This window comes from Falco peregrinus, chromosome 7 (assembly GCF_023634155.1).
Source record: "Falco peregrinus isolate bFalPer1 chromosome 7, bFalPer1.pri, whole genome shotgun sequence".
NCBI lineage: Eukaryota > Metazoa > Chordata > Aves > Falconiformes > Falconidae > Falco > Falco peregrinus.
The window spans coordinates 51,113,562-51,126,465 of NC_073727.1; the positions used below are offsets into that span (position 1 = coordinate 51,113,562).

Genomic DNA, 12,904 nt, shown 5'->3' on the forward strand with positions numbered 1-12,904 from the left:
CCTGCCCGCCCGGATCCAGCCGGGCGCCCCGTGCCGCGGTCGCGTTGCTCGGCGGAGCTGCTGCGGGCGCTCGCCGTCTCTGCGCGGGCTTGGAATATGGTTGGGGAAATGGAAACCAAGGAGAAGCCGAAGCCGAGCCCCGATTACCTGATGCAGCTGATGAACGACAAGAAGCTGATGAGCAGCCTCCCCAACTTCTGCGGGATCTTCAACCACCTCGAGAGGCTGCTGGACGAAGGTAAAAGCGCTCGCCTGGCCGCCCCCTCCCCCGCCCTGCCCTGCCTCCCCCCCTTCCCGGGCCTCCGAGCCGCTCCCGGGATCCCGCTCGGCCCCCCCGCCCCAGCCCCGGCCGGGCGGCGGGGGGAGCCCGGGGCCTGTTTCGCTCTCCTCGCTGTTCTCCGCACGCACTCGGCCCCCGGCTGGGGTGCCTAAAACAAAGGGGAAGTGCGGGCTCTCCCCGCCCTGGCTGCCGCCGTGTGCTGCCGGGGGACTCGGTGCGCGAGTGGGAGGGGGAAGAGGCAGCCCTGGCCGGCCGCGCAGGTCCCCGCTCTCCCGTGGGGGTGTCTGTCTGTCTCCTTCCCCCCCCCCCCCCCCCCCCCCCTTCCCCTCCCTTATTTTTGCCTTTTTCCCGTCTCCGCACCGTCTCCTAAAACCGGGGGAAGGGTAACTACCGCACGGAGGGGAGGGAGCGAGGAGAGGAGCTCAGGAATGTGCTCTGGGGGAAGGCAGGGAGGAGGGGAAAGGCTGGCTGCTGGCGGCGCTCCCCTCCCGCGGCGGGGAGCGGGGTCCTGCGCGGCGCCCTCCGGGGAGCGCTCCGCGGCCCGGCCGGCGGGCCCCGGCGGGGGGGCGGGGGGTGGGAGGGTGTTTGGTTTCGAGATTTGGCCGTTCTGGAAGCTGCTTGAACTTGAATGACTAAGGCGGAGGGGGCTGAGCTTTTTCTTCAGCTCCAGCTCTACCCCACCCCAAACTGGCCACAAACTAATTATAATTTTCCTACACTGCAAGGGAAGCGAACAAATTCTTCTTTCAGCTGTCCTTACCTTTTAAAGAAACTAACTTGAAACACTCCTGCGTGACTTTAGTGAAGGGGGAAAAAAATAATTTACGGAATTGCCTCGTCTACTCCTGCCACCCGTCCGCTGCCGCCCCCAGCCCCGCACCCCTCCTGCCTCGGAGGGGCGAGGCGCCCCCCCCCCCCCCCCCCTTTTTTTTTCCTCTCCTCCTAAATAGCTCCCTTTAAGGTTGAGTTTTTACAAACAATCAATCGCGTTTTAGAAGGAAAAAAGGAGTATGCTGGGAACTTCATGTGTCCCATACATGTTGCAGACCCACTGTGTTAAAAATTGGGCGAAACTGTTGTTTTTACTATTTTAAATTCTCTTTATGCTTGGATTCACAGGTTTGCTTTCCTTGCTGAAAGCATTTCCTTTCTCACCACCTTAAACCTAGGCTTTCTGGAGAGTTAGAGAGACCAGTTTGTTTAATCGTGTTTGGTAGCTTTGTAGAATGTGATAAAGCCGTACATTAATCACACCGTTTCAACTTGTTGGGTTTCTTAGCATGAAATACTGAATTTCGAGATTTCGAGTTAGGATTCTTGTTTGTGGACGTATTCCTCATTGTTAAAAGAAGTTTGGGAAGTTGTTGACCTCTGAAGATGAAAGCGCTGGTTGTATTTGGTAGAAAAAACTCCCTGCCCTCTCCCAAGACTGTAAGAATGAGATAGTGACTGTAGTACAACAAAAAAACAGCGTATCGAGAAAATGCTGCCTTCTGAAATAAATGATAGAGGAGTAAAAAAAAAAACCAACACGGTGAAGAATACTTGAAAGATGGACTGTGGGATGTGATATAATGGGAAATTCTATTTTTAAAGACTCTAGGTGAAGTTTAAATTTATATTGGAGAAAATACGGATGTGAAAAGTAAAACTATGTAAAACTTACGTTCTTGGCCACCACAGCAATCTCTTCAGAATAGTTAGATTTGCAATAAGTATCAAGAAGAAACTTGACTGAGAAGACTCCTTTTTAGCACAGATGAGCCTCCCAAAGGCTTGGTATCGGATTTTTAAATTCCTGAATTTTGCCAGAGGAGGCCTGAAACCTTTTTTTTTTTGTTTGGTGTCAGAGAACGAAACAAAGGAAAACATTTTCCCATACAAGAAGGACGCTGAAAAAGAAATGTCTGAAATCCTTGCATCTTTTGATATATTTTTTAAAAATTGAAAGCTCTGCAAATCTGTTTTGTCAAGTATTGGAATTCCAAAATGAGGGCTGTGGAGGCTGTTGCTGAAAAAGTTTAAGGCTTGTATTGGAGCTATTCCTCACACTCTTCTTTAAAAGAAAAATAAAATACAATCTGTGTTGCTAACTAGTTTCAGGAAGAGGTCTGCTATCCCTTTAAGCATTTCTGCTTTTCCTGTTTACGTTGGCAGTTGGGTGGAAGTATTGTGGAGGCAGAAAACTTTTTGGAATGTTGAAAAAAATGCTTCATGCAAATGGAGTAAATTGCTTCAAGACTTCAAAATTTGAACGCTAAGGGGCGCCAGTTATTTTTTTTCCGAGGCGTGAGGCTGGCCTCTGAACACCATGACTGACTTGAGTAGTGAAATTAACAAATCTATTAGAAGATAACAAAAAATGACAAAGTACTTGTGGATTTGTGTGGGTATCTATATTGGCATGGACTTACATATATGTATGCTTACACGCAGTATTACATGGGTGGAACAGGCAATAACAATGAACAGTTGAGAAGTTGGAACAACTGTTGTTCTGTAAAACATTTATCCTGGTTACCAAAGAGGCACCGCGTTAAATATCTTGAACTGTATGCTGCACTGACATCACCAGAAGGGTTTAGCAATAGCAAACTGTTGGTTTCCCAGAAGGGTCTGCAAGATTTAGAATGCTTACTTTAAAAGTATAATATTTAATACTTTCTTTAATTGTTTCATGGCACCTTTGAGAATACCAAATATTAGGGGCAGGTGTGTATATATACAGATTTATATATATAATTTTAAAATAAAACTACAGTATTCATGTTCCCTCTTTGCATGTACACCCCCACCCCCCATTTGGTTTGCTGCTTCTAGCTTACTGTTGTGCTTTTGGTAGGTGGGTGGTTTTTTGTTTTTTTTTTTAGTTACTCTATAACCTTTTTTCTGAAAGTTTTGTTTGTGCTTGAGAAGAATAATATTGCGATCAGCCTTTGTCTTTTTATTTTGTGCTGATCAAATTGAAGAAATAAAGTCATAACACTAAGAATTTGAGGAAATAAAACATGGGATTGCTTTCTCTGCTGGAATGCTAGTCTTTTATTTATTTATTTTTACATGGAAGTATTTAAAAACAAAACTCAAATGGGTTTCTGTTGTGTTTACTTCTTGTAATTATGTGCAACGAGATAGGAATGGACCTGTTGGTTTAGGTGAGCAGTACATCTAATCCAGTTAGGTTTCAGAATGTGGATCTACTTTTTTGGCCTGTTTTGGTTCTGTGTGTATTCTCCAAAACAGGTTTTTCTTTCTGAACTTATACTAGTGTTTGATCCTTTAATTTTTTGGTGCTTAACTTAGTAAATAGTCTCTGCCTTATGGCATTTGGTTTTGAAGATCCACTTAAATGTGAGAAGTATATGAAGGTTGTTTTTTTTTTAAAAAAAAACCAAACTATTTTATAGTAAAATGTGAAAGTCAGTTTTGTTTAGGTTACAGATATTTTTTACATATGTGTGTTTTAAACTTCTTATGTGTGAATAAGGCTTTTGTGGATTAACAAGGATGTTTAAAATGCACGTCATAATAACTAGGAAGCTGGATTGTTTTTATCAGACTAGTGCAAACCTGTGGGAAGAGAGGGCTCTTCCTGAATGTGGAATAGGCTGTATTTCCTGTAATTGTTTGCACCATCAAATGTGACCTGATTTTTTATTTTTTTTTCTGGTGTGTGTGTGTGCTTCAGCTTCTCAGATACTTTTACAATTCTAACCCAGTTTTTTTTTTTTTTTTCTGACAACTTGCATACTTTAATGGTTGTCTTTGTGGAAAATGAATAAAAGTTTTACCTTTTTTTTTTCACCATTTAAAAAAAAATAAACTGGACATTTCACACTCTGTGGTTGCACTCTGACCTATTGAAATTAATTTTTTATTCTTTCAGGAGATTGTGAACAAATATGTGTAAACTGTTAACTTAGATCTCAGTAGTATAATTTTTGTATTTGTGTTTTGTTTTCCTGAACCTGTAAGTAGTCAGAATGTTGTACCTGATTGTAATGTACACAGCTCAAACTCGTGGCCTGAACTTTTTTTAAAAAGGTGTTGATGTAGACTTTATCGGGAATCCATTTTTCCTTTGTGAGCTGTACCTAAAAACTTCTGCCTTCCTGTCAACTTGTGTTGAAGGTGACTTAAAAATGTGTTTACCTTTAAATGTAAATTAAAACGTGCTTTTAGAGACAAATCTAATTCTGTGTCATAGGCTCGCACTTTCTGACTAGCAGTTATAACAAAGCTAGCTGTAAAACATCTAGGTAGGGATTAAGAAGGATAAATTGGTTTTGGATGTTACTCTCTCGGTTTACTGTGCTCGCTGAGACAAGTGCATGTGAGTTTGCAGAGCCCAGTGCCCAGAACTGCAAATCTCGTGTCGGTCTCATTGTCTTAACCAAAATGTCTGCATGAATTAGGACTGAAGAACTGTGTTGTAAATAAGTTCTCCCTGAGAAGTTATCTAGTTACTTTTGTACATGACCTTATTGTTTGAGATTATGTAAATGTAGCCTGTGCTAAGCTGGGGTTTTGCTGACTTGTCAGATTTGATGAAGGGGCATTAGCCACGTTAGCATGTCTGTTTTTCAGTTTATCAGATCTTGCAATAAACCCTCATTATTTCATTACAAATCATGCTTCTTAATGAATAAGAGGTGAATATTTTTTAGGATAAAGGCTTTATAATAAATGTTTGCCCAGAGAGTCTTAGACTAATTTTTAAACTCTGGGTTGTAATGTTAAAATTGTACGAAGCAGCATGTGACAAGTGTTGAGTATTGTTTGTGTGATGTTTATCATTAGTGGTCTTTTGAATCTGGTTTTTAAATTGTCTCTAAATCTTAAGATAATGGTCTGAGGCATTTTTCTGATTTATGATTGTCTTATAATAATGAGGTTGTAAAGCTTCTAGAACTTGTATGTTCATAAACTTCATAAGAGTTGTTCTGAGGTGTGGGTTGTTTTTTTTTTTAATTCCTTGGCAGCCTCTTTGTAACATCAAAACAAAAGCTCCATTCCGCTTAAGAAAAAGTTTTATTTTTTTTTTAGCATCAGGAAGAATATTCAAAACTTTTTTCCCCACTCCTGTAGCAGTTCAGTTCATTTTAGAAGTTATTTTTGGAGCTGTATCTGCAGCATTTATAGGATTGCAGTCACCTGGTGTGTAACTTAAAGATGGGCATTACGTTGACTGATTAAAGTTTTAAGTTAGTAAAGCAGTTATTTTAAGCTCATGTTTTGAAAGCAGTTTGTTGACTGCTGCTTACTGATAATTTATTATTAAAATGTCCTCCATCAGACTCCTTTTTTAAAGTAAGAGTGACCATAGTGGACTTCTGTACAAGAGCTGCTGACTGACTTGTCGCTATATTGGGAGAGACCGGTTTGAATTTTTTATCATTTCTGTTTAGTGTTACTTATTCCTTAAGGTTGGAATTGAATTGCATTTTCCTCATCTGGAATTGTATGCAATCTTTTCCCAAGTAACTAGTGTCATAAAAATTTCTTGCTATGGTTAGAAACAGCTGACCAAGTGCCGATTAATCAAGGAGTGGCACATGATGCTTTCATAATGCACAAAGGAAAAACTGAAGGTGTGTTGGTTAATATTAAAGTGAAAAAAAACCCCAAAACAAAACCCAAACCAACCACTGACAACTAAGAAACACTTAATGGATTTTAAGAGAGCACTTACAATGTCTTTATTCCAAAAATGTTTACGTGCATTGAAAGAGAAGGTCAAGTCCGAAGAAAGTTGCTGGTGTTTGAGCTCTGTGTGTGTGAAGGGAAGATTGGACTGAAATGAACGGTTTCTTTTGTAGTTTAGTAACTTTTTTTGACGAGGTTGTCTGTTTCAGGCCTCCTTGAATTAAAACTTTCTTCCTCCAAGTACACTAAATAATGCCAAATCAGGAATGGAATCCTTAATGGTTATCTGAATTGTGTAGGCTTTGGTGGAAAAGCAAGTACATTTGCATTGTCTTTAATTACTGCCTGTAACCTTAAATTGCTCTCCTTTTTGGGGAGTGCATAGTGATGCAGATATCCTATTAATTAGATTTATTATTAGGTGCTGGTCTTGTATATACACTCCGTGGCTGACAGGATAGACCTGTGTTAATGTTAATTACCAGACCATCCTGACAGCGCAGGCTGATTGAAGTACAGCGGGAGTCTGCCATGGAGACTAATGATTTATGTTTGACTGCTTATATAGAATGTTGGGGGGTGGGAGAGGGGGGAGATGGGGGAAATGCCGGAAATGCCTTGCCAGGAGAGCTGTGGAGTAATGAAATGCCCTCATTCGCTGACCCTGGTCTTTATTGAAACATAACTTACAACTTCTCATTCGTGCTGTGTGAATTTTTCTGTATCTATTTTAATCAAAATATATACTATGAAAATCTTATGTTGATTTTGACATTTTATTGAAATTTAATAACCCAATGCAAAGAAAACTAGTAGGAACAGTAAAACTGCCGGTGTTTTTAATTTTATTATGCCTAATGCAATTGGTTAGGTCAGAAGTAGTACCATGTAAGATATGTCTGCAGTTTTGTAGCAGGAGGATCTAGGTCTGCAAAGGACATGGGAGCTGTTGTTTGAATCTTGAAGCAGATGATAGATGTAATGTTTAAAATCTGAATTTGATCCCTTTGCTCTGGTGAGACAAAGAGTTCGGTTGCTGAAAGTTAAGCAAGATTATATTTTAGTTTTAACTTGAGGAAATATCCTGTTACCTTGTGCAGTGCAGTTAAAGTAATTTCCAGGTTTGGGATTCTTCCTTTTTTTTTGTTTGGAAACACTTAGTAGAGGCAGAGTTAGCTTTTTCATAGCAGAGCGTAGGTTTTTGAGACAATTTGTGCTTGAATAGCAAAGCGACCATGATGATTTCAAAGAGAAATTAATATCCAGCTTCATTAGTAGAGCTGCCCCTCCATGGTGGTGCTCCTGTTTCCATTAAAGGGCGTCTATCGCAGACCAGTTGGGCATCTTGAGAACAAGATGGTGCAGGTAAAAGTGCTTCAGTTCAGGCAGTTGTGTTACTAAACCTCTGTTGCCAGGGTCCGGTACTAGAAGCTGCAGCTTGATGCTCTGCAGTTGTTTTAGCAGGTGTTAGTGCTTGGAATGGGTGTGGTAATGCTGACATTTTTCTGTATTTTATTGTCATGTTTAAAAATACTGAGTAAAAATTAAAAAGATATTTTCAATTACTTTTTATTGAGAATTGATTTTTATACTTGGTGCCAAAACAGTAAATTTTGCTTCTCAGTCCATTGCAAAACAATCATTCTCTTGAAGGGAAATTACAATAGGTAGCCATTAATGGGTTTTCTTTTAGCATTTTGGTGGTGTATAGTTGATTGAGTAGCACACTGGAAGTCAATTTTTTGACTCTGTTTTTGAAATATGTTTGTTTTGCAGCTGCACCCAATACTTGTACTTTGTTCCATACTGTAGCAGATCAGAGATGAATTTCTGTTCCCAGCACAGGGTGTACCAGGGCAGCGTTCCGATACTTCGTAACCTCATTGCCATGCTCCGGGAAGCCCTGGTGGGAAGGTTCTCAGGATTCCCCTTGTAAAGGGGATGAACCATGAAGCAATCTGCTTGATAGTTGACTGGCATCTGAACATACTAATAGCTGGGTAGTTAACAGTTTTAATGGCATATAACTGTGCAAATGTTTACGCTTTTTTAAGACTTGATTTGAAAATGAAAAAAAAATCAGCATGACAAACTATTAAAATCTTTTTACTTCACTAGGAAGTTACGTTGGCATAGTTCTAAGGAGTGATGCCTCAGAACGGCTGCTGATGTCGGAGCAGAAGCAGGGGAAGATAATACAGTATTTTATACCCTTATCTGGTGGATCAGTTTCTGGCTTAAAAGGTCAGCTGATATTCTGGACTGGTCAGGGGTTTTTTGAGTTTGTTTTTCTGTAGTGCTGGCTTTCTTTCCAGGCAGATAGATCAGAGCTGTGATCAAACTCGCCATATGTGATCTCAGAGTAGTTGTGTTGGCACAGTGGCTGAGGTGGCTCCATACTGAAGATGCAGGGCAGAGCCTTGGGGAAAGAAGTGCAATTGCTTAAACATTTACTTTAAAGTCTGAAACTCCTGAATGATGTTAACTGATTGTGCATCTGGTCCAGTCAGAATTTCAAGAACATGACTATTTTCAGACTAGCTGACACTAGGTGGAAGCCAGACTTTGCTGAATTCTTTAAATCCTTCAGCTGTTGAAATAATGAACCTTATTGTTTTCTCTAGTTCAGATTAAAGAACTGTTTTAGAAATCTCTGTAACCATTACTTGGTCAAAATGTCCTATCCTAACTGCAGTATGTTTTCTTAATTAGTGTATAGGAAATGGAATATGCCTGAAATTTTAAAAAGTAAGCAACAGATTCATCTAGCACAAGCATAATAAAACCTTAATGTTCTGGTTCATATATTTAAATGGCAACTCAACTAAAACATTCAGCTGATGTTGCATAATGCTTCCATTTATTTATCACGCTTTGAAACAGTAGCAAATTGGTTGATATTCTTAATGCAATTTAATCTAATAACCTGCAAATAATTATATCAAAAGTTAATGCATAGTTTTTTCAATTTTTAGATGCAGAGCAAGCCAAATACACTTCCGTTTGCCGTGCAATATCTTTGGTTTCTATGCAGGAACGGGAAGGAGAAGAACACGAAGAAAAATTCCCTGACCTGGTGCTGTTTGCTTTTGAGCAGTGTTCCTCATCTCTGTGTACTGGTTTTAGTTAGTTTCAGTTTGTCTTATGCTGAAGGAGCATGAGCTGCAACCTAGGTCAGAAATTAAGGCAGAGATGTTTTTCCAAGAAGTTGTCAAACTTGTTGCCCGTCCCCCAGCTTCCAAACTAACTTTGCCTAAATAATACATGCATAATCTGTTGACAGGCGTGTTCTCTAACAGTTGGTTTGCGTGTTAAAGTTGAAGGTTAAAATGCTGTAATAGGCCCAGCTGTCTTGTTTAACGTATGATGGTTTTGTCTGTGAAGATTGTCTGCACAGTGAGAAAATGGTGCGTGTTAGATGATGGTAGAGACAAGTTGTTGGTAGTTCTTTAATTGCTTAAGTATTGTGTAATCTATAAAGATGAGTATAGTCAGAGAGGCTCATACGCAGGCGCTTTATGAGGGAATTACTACTTCCTTAAATCACTTGAGGGTTTTATGGAAATCTGATGCTGAATCAACCTGAAGCAAGTCTCCTCATACGGGTTCTTTTTTCCCCACTTTTCACATAGTTCTGTCAACTTTGCATTTTTACTAGTTAATAGAGTTGAACAAAATCTGGGCACAGATGATACAGTAGGGATTAGAAATGAATTCTGACCAAGACTGTATTAGGAAGACTGGTGATAATTTGTATTTAAAGATCTTGAGAGGAAGAATGATACTTTAGTATCTTTCAGGCATTCAGGTATAAAATTAGTGACTAAGTTGCTTTTTAGCAGGAAAATATATTTAGCTGTTGTAATAACATGTTTACAGAGATTTGAGTCTCGTATTTTGAGATTTCTTAGTGTTTTTATGTTCATTCTCTGTGGATAAATTTTCTTTTTGTGACAAGACTAGCAATCCTTAGTAAAAAATCTGGAGAGAACGTTATCTAAAGACCAAATCCACCTTGGAAGAAATTTTAAAAAAAGTACAACTGACTTTCTTGAGAAAAGCTTATTAAGCTTACAGAATTTAAAGAACCTTTTTGATACCCATAGCATTTAAGAAATGCACTGATATTTTGAGGAGCAGGAGGGGAAAACCTTTCCTATATCACCTTAATATGAGGTTAATTGAGGTTAAATTCTATATGGATCAAAGTACTTCCAATTTCTAGTAGTCCAGGTGTAGCTTCCAGGGAAGCAAGGCATTGTGCGAAAGCTCTGCCTATAGGTAATGGGGTACATAAACCTAGTGCCAATTGATTTAGTAACTGTATTTTATTCATAACTATTCATGAGGAATCTTGTTGGTTCCAAATGGGAGATTTAATGCACACTGAGGGCACTTGGTAGTGCTGAGTTTTAATACTGTTAAGTGTCTTCAGAAAGGTATTCTTGCGTCAGCCTTGGATTAACATAGGATGAATAACAGAGCAATTCATCAACCAGGCAGCTCTGAAGAGTGTCAGCAAGAAAGCTGACGATGATGAATTGGAGAGAAATGGATGCTGCGGTAGATAGCCAGTACAGCTAATGCTGGAGTGTTGAGGGATGGCAGTTGGTATTTAGGTGTATGCTGGGTAATTAAGTGAGGAGGCATTGCGCTGCTTTGCTTGGCTGAGTAGAAAAGAAATGGGTCCCTTCTACAGTTCAAGACGGTTACTAAATTCAACAGCTTAAAACGACAGGTGGGCAACCGGTTTGTACTTTATTGAAAAAGATGTGCATTAATCTTCAGAACTGGTAAATGTGAATTATGTTTTGAAGACAGACTCCACATCTTCCCTTGATGTTTGCAATCTCAGTAACCTATTTGGCAATAAAAATTTGGATGATTTAACATTATTCTGAACTTAATTTTGCATCAAGTTTTGTGCTAACCTTTGTTAGATTCACAGATTTCGGTTACTTGCAGTTACTTCAGTTACTAGTTGCTTTCAGTTTAAAATTTCTTTTTTTACCTCTTTTTTGTCTTTTTTATTTTTGTCTGCAGGATAAAGAAAGTAATTGTGAATTTGAGGTGGTTAAATGAGAAATAAAATTGCCTTTGTTTTTTTGCTTCTATCAACATAATGGCATAACTAAGTGGCTTTTGTCATGTGCACAGGTCTTTCTAATCCCATTTAATATGGTTGGTGCTAGAATTGTTTGTGACTGCTCATTGTTATATCAAGTTGTTGAACACTTGATACATGGAGAACAGTTTAAAGTAATAATGTCCAAGTTCTTTACTTTGTGGGGGCTGGTTGTATGGACTTTTTTCCTGACTGTTCAATTAGTCTAGGTAACTAAATCTACATGTGCACGCTAAAGGGTTTCTCAGCCCTGAGCAGAATACAGTACTGAAATTAGTATCAAAGGCAAGCATTTCAGTATGTCATATAGTAGTCATAACTATTATAGTGTAATATAGGCATGTTGTCGTGTAAGTTGCTACACAGTTCAAACTACATTTTTAGTACATTTTTCTCTTCTGGATTAAGCAGTTTGGCTGCTGAAAGTTTTGAGCAATAGTTAATGACTAAAAATGTATTACTGAATACTCAGAAGGATATTGTGTTCTCTCAAGCTTTTATGTGTGCTCTTAGTGTTAAATTTCAGATATAAAAGCAAGATACTAATAAAGTGTTAACATTTAAGGAGCTTTTTTCCTAGTCTAGTTATGGCTTAGTAGTTTCTCTTAGTATGTAACAGATATATATATCGTTGAAACATAGTGTATGCTTCTATAAATATTTTGTGTGTGTGGGGTATGTTTTTATTTTTTTTTTTCTTGGAAGGTGAAGAATGAGTATTGCTAGTAAGGAAACCTGGATAATTTCCAGGTTGTTAAGCTAAATAATGAAAATGCTACAAATACTGGTGCAAATATTATGCACAAATCAATATTGTTATAATGAAAAAACCACAAAGGACATAGTACATTTGAGGAACATATGAACATACTACTCGTATAAGTACAAAAATTGTATTTATATTGATCTTGAAACTGTTAAATCATTGTATGAAAGGAACAGAAGAATCAGAATACCTTTTCTTGAACTGAAATATCTTCCTGCGCAGAAAATGTTTCCAGTTTACGAAAATGATATAACAGTTTAAGTTGACCTTCAAACGTGATCTTATACACTACACTTGATTTAGGAAAGGTGAATAATGCCGAGATACAAAGGTGTCAGTAACTGTTGTAGTGTGAGATCTGAAGTAGCTTGTCATCTGGTTCAAATCAGCTGTTTGGCAGAACATTTTCTTAGGATAGGAGAGATTCAGAAAATTTATATAGAAGTTAATGTTTGTACAATCAAGATTTCTGCATGTACTGCCTTTTTCCAACTTAATCTATACTATTTTTTTCTTGTGCCTGTCACAGTGAGCTACTCTAGCCACACCTTTTCTGACATAGCAAAGAATTACGAAGCAGACATATTTAATTTTGGAGCACTGTCAGTGAAAGTATGCAGTCACTTGCACAAAAAGTAATATCAAAGAGGTTTATATTTTGGTATTGCATGTAAACAAAGGAGCCTTGAGCTCCTTTGGGAACTTTTTCTTAGTCTGTAAGTAAAGAAGGTTGAAGACCACTGATTAAAAGGCATTTTCATTATAGCAATTGTCTTTATCCATTGGCTTAAGTAAAATTTTGAAACAATGAATCCTGTTCATTGTTATGCAAACTGAGACTTGTTTCACCTATCTCCATTTGTTCTTTTCTTAGGACTTCCTGCTGTTACGTATTTACTGAATATGTAATACTGAGTATGATGATGTTTTCCCCAGATGACATGTACAGAATCTAATTACATTTTTATGTAATACATAATTATCAATACAGTCCAGTTTGCAGCACTGGAACTCCAAAATATTAAGATGTTAATTGCCAAGAGTAGGTTTAAGAGATGTAACCTACTAGATTGTTCGGTATGCTATT

At 38.7% G+C, this 12,904-nt stretch overlaps 1 protein-coding gene across 10 annotated transcripts in view; it reads left to right on the top strand.

Moving 5' to 3' along the window:
* The first annotated feature begins 82 nt into the window (after positions 1–82).
* Positions 83–12,904, top strand: part of QKI (QKI, KH domain containing RNA binding) — a 159,285-nt gene continuing 146,463 nt past the window's right edge. For all 10 annotated transcript variants that reach the window (XM_055810560.1, XM_055810562.1, XM_055810563.1 and 7 more), the window contains exon 1: positions 83–238. In XM_055810560.1, coding sequence (XP_055666535.1) covers positions 97–238 — 142 coding nt within the window. In that variant the 5' untranslated portion in view covers positions 83–96. The remainder of the gene's footprint in view (positions 239–12,904) is intronic.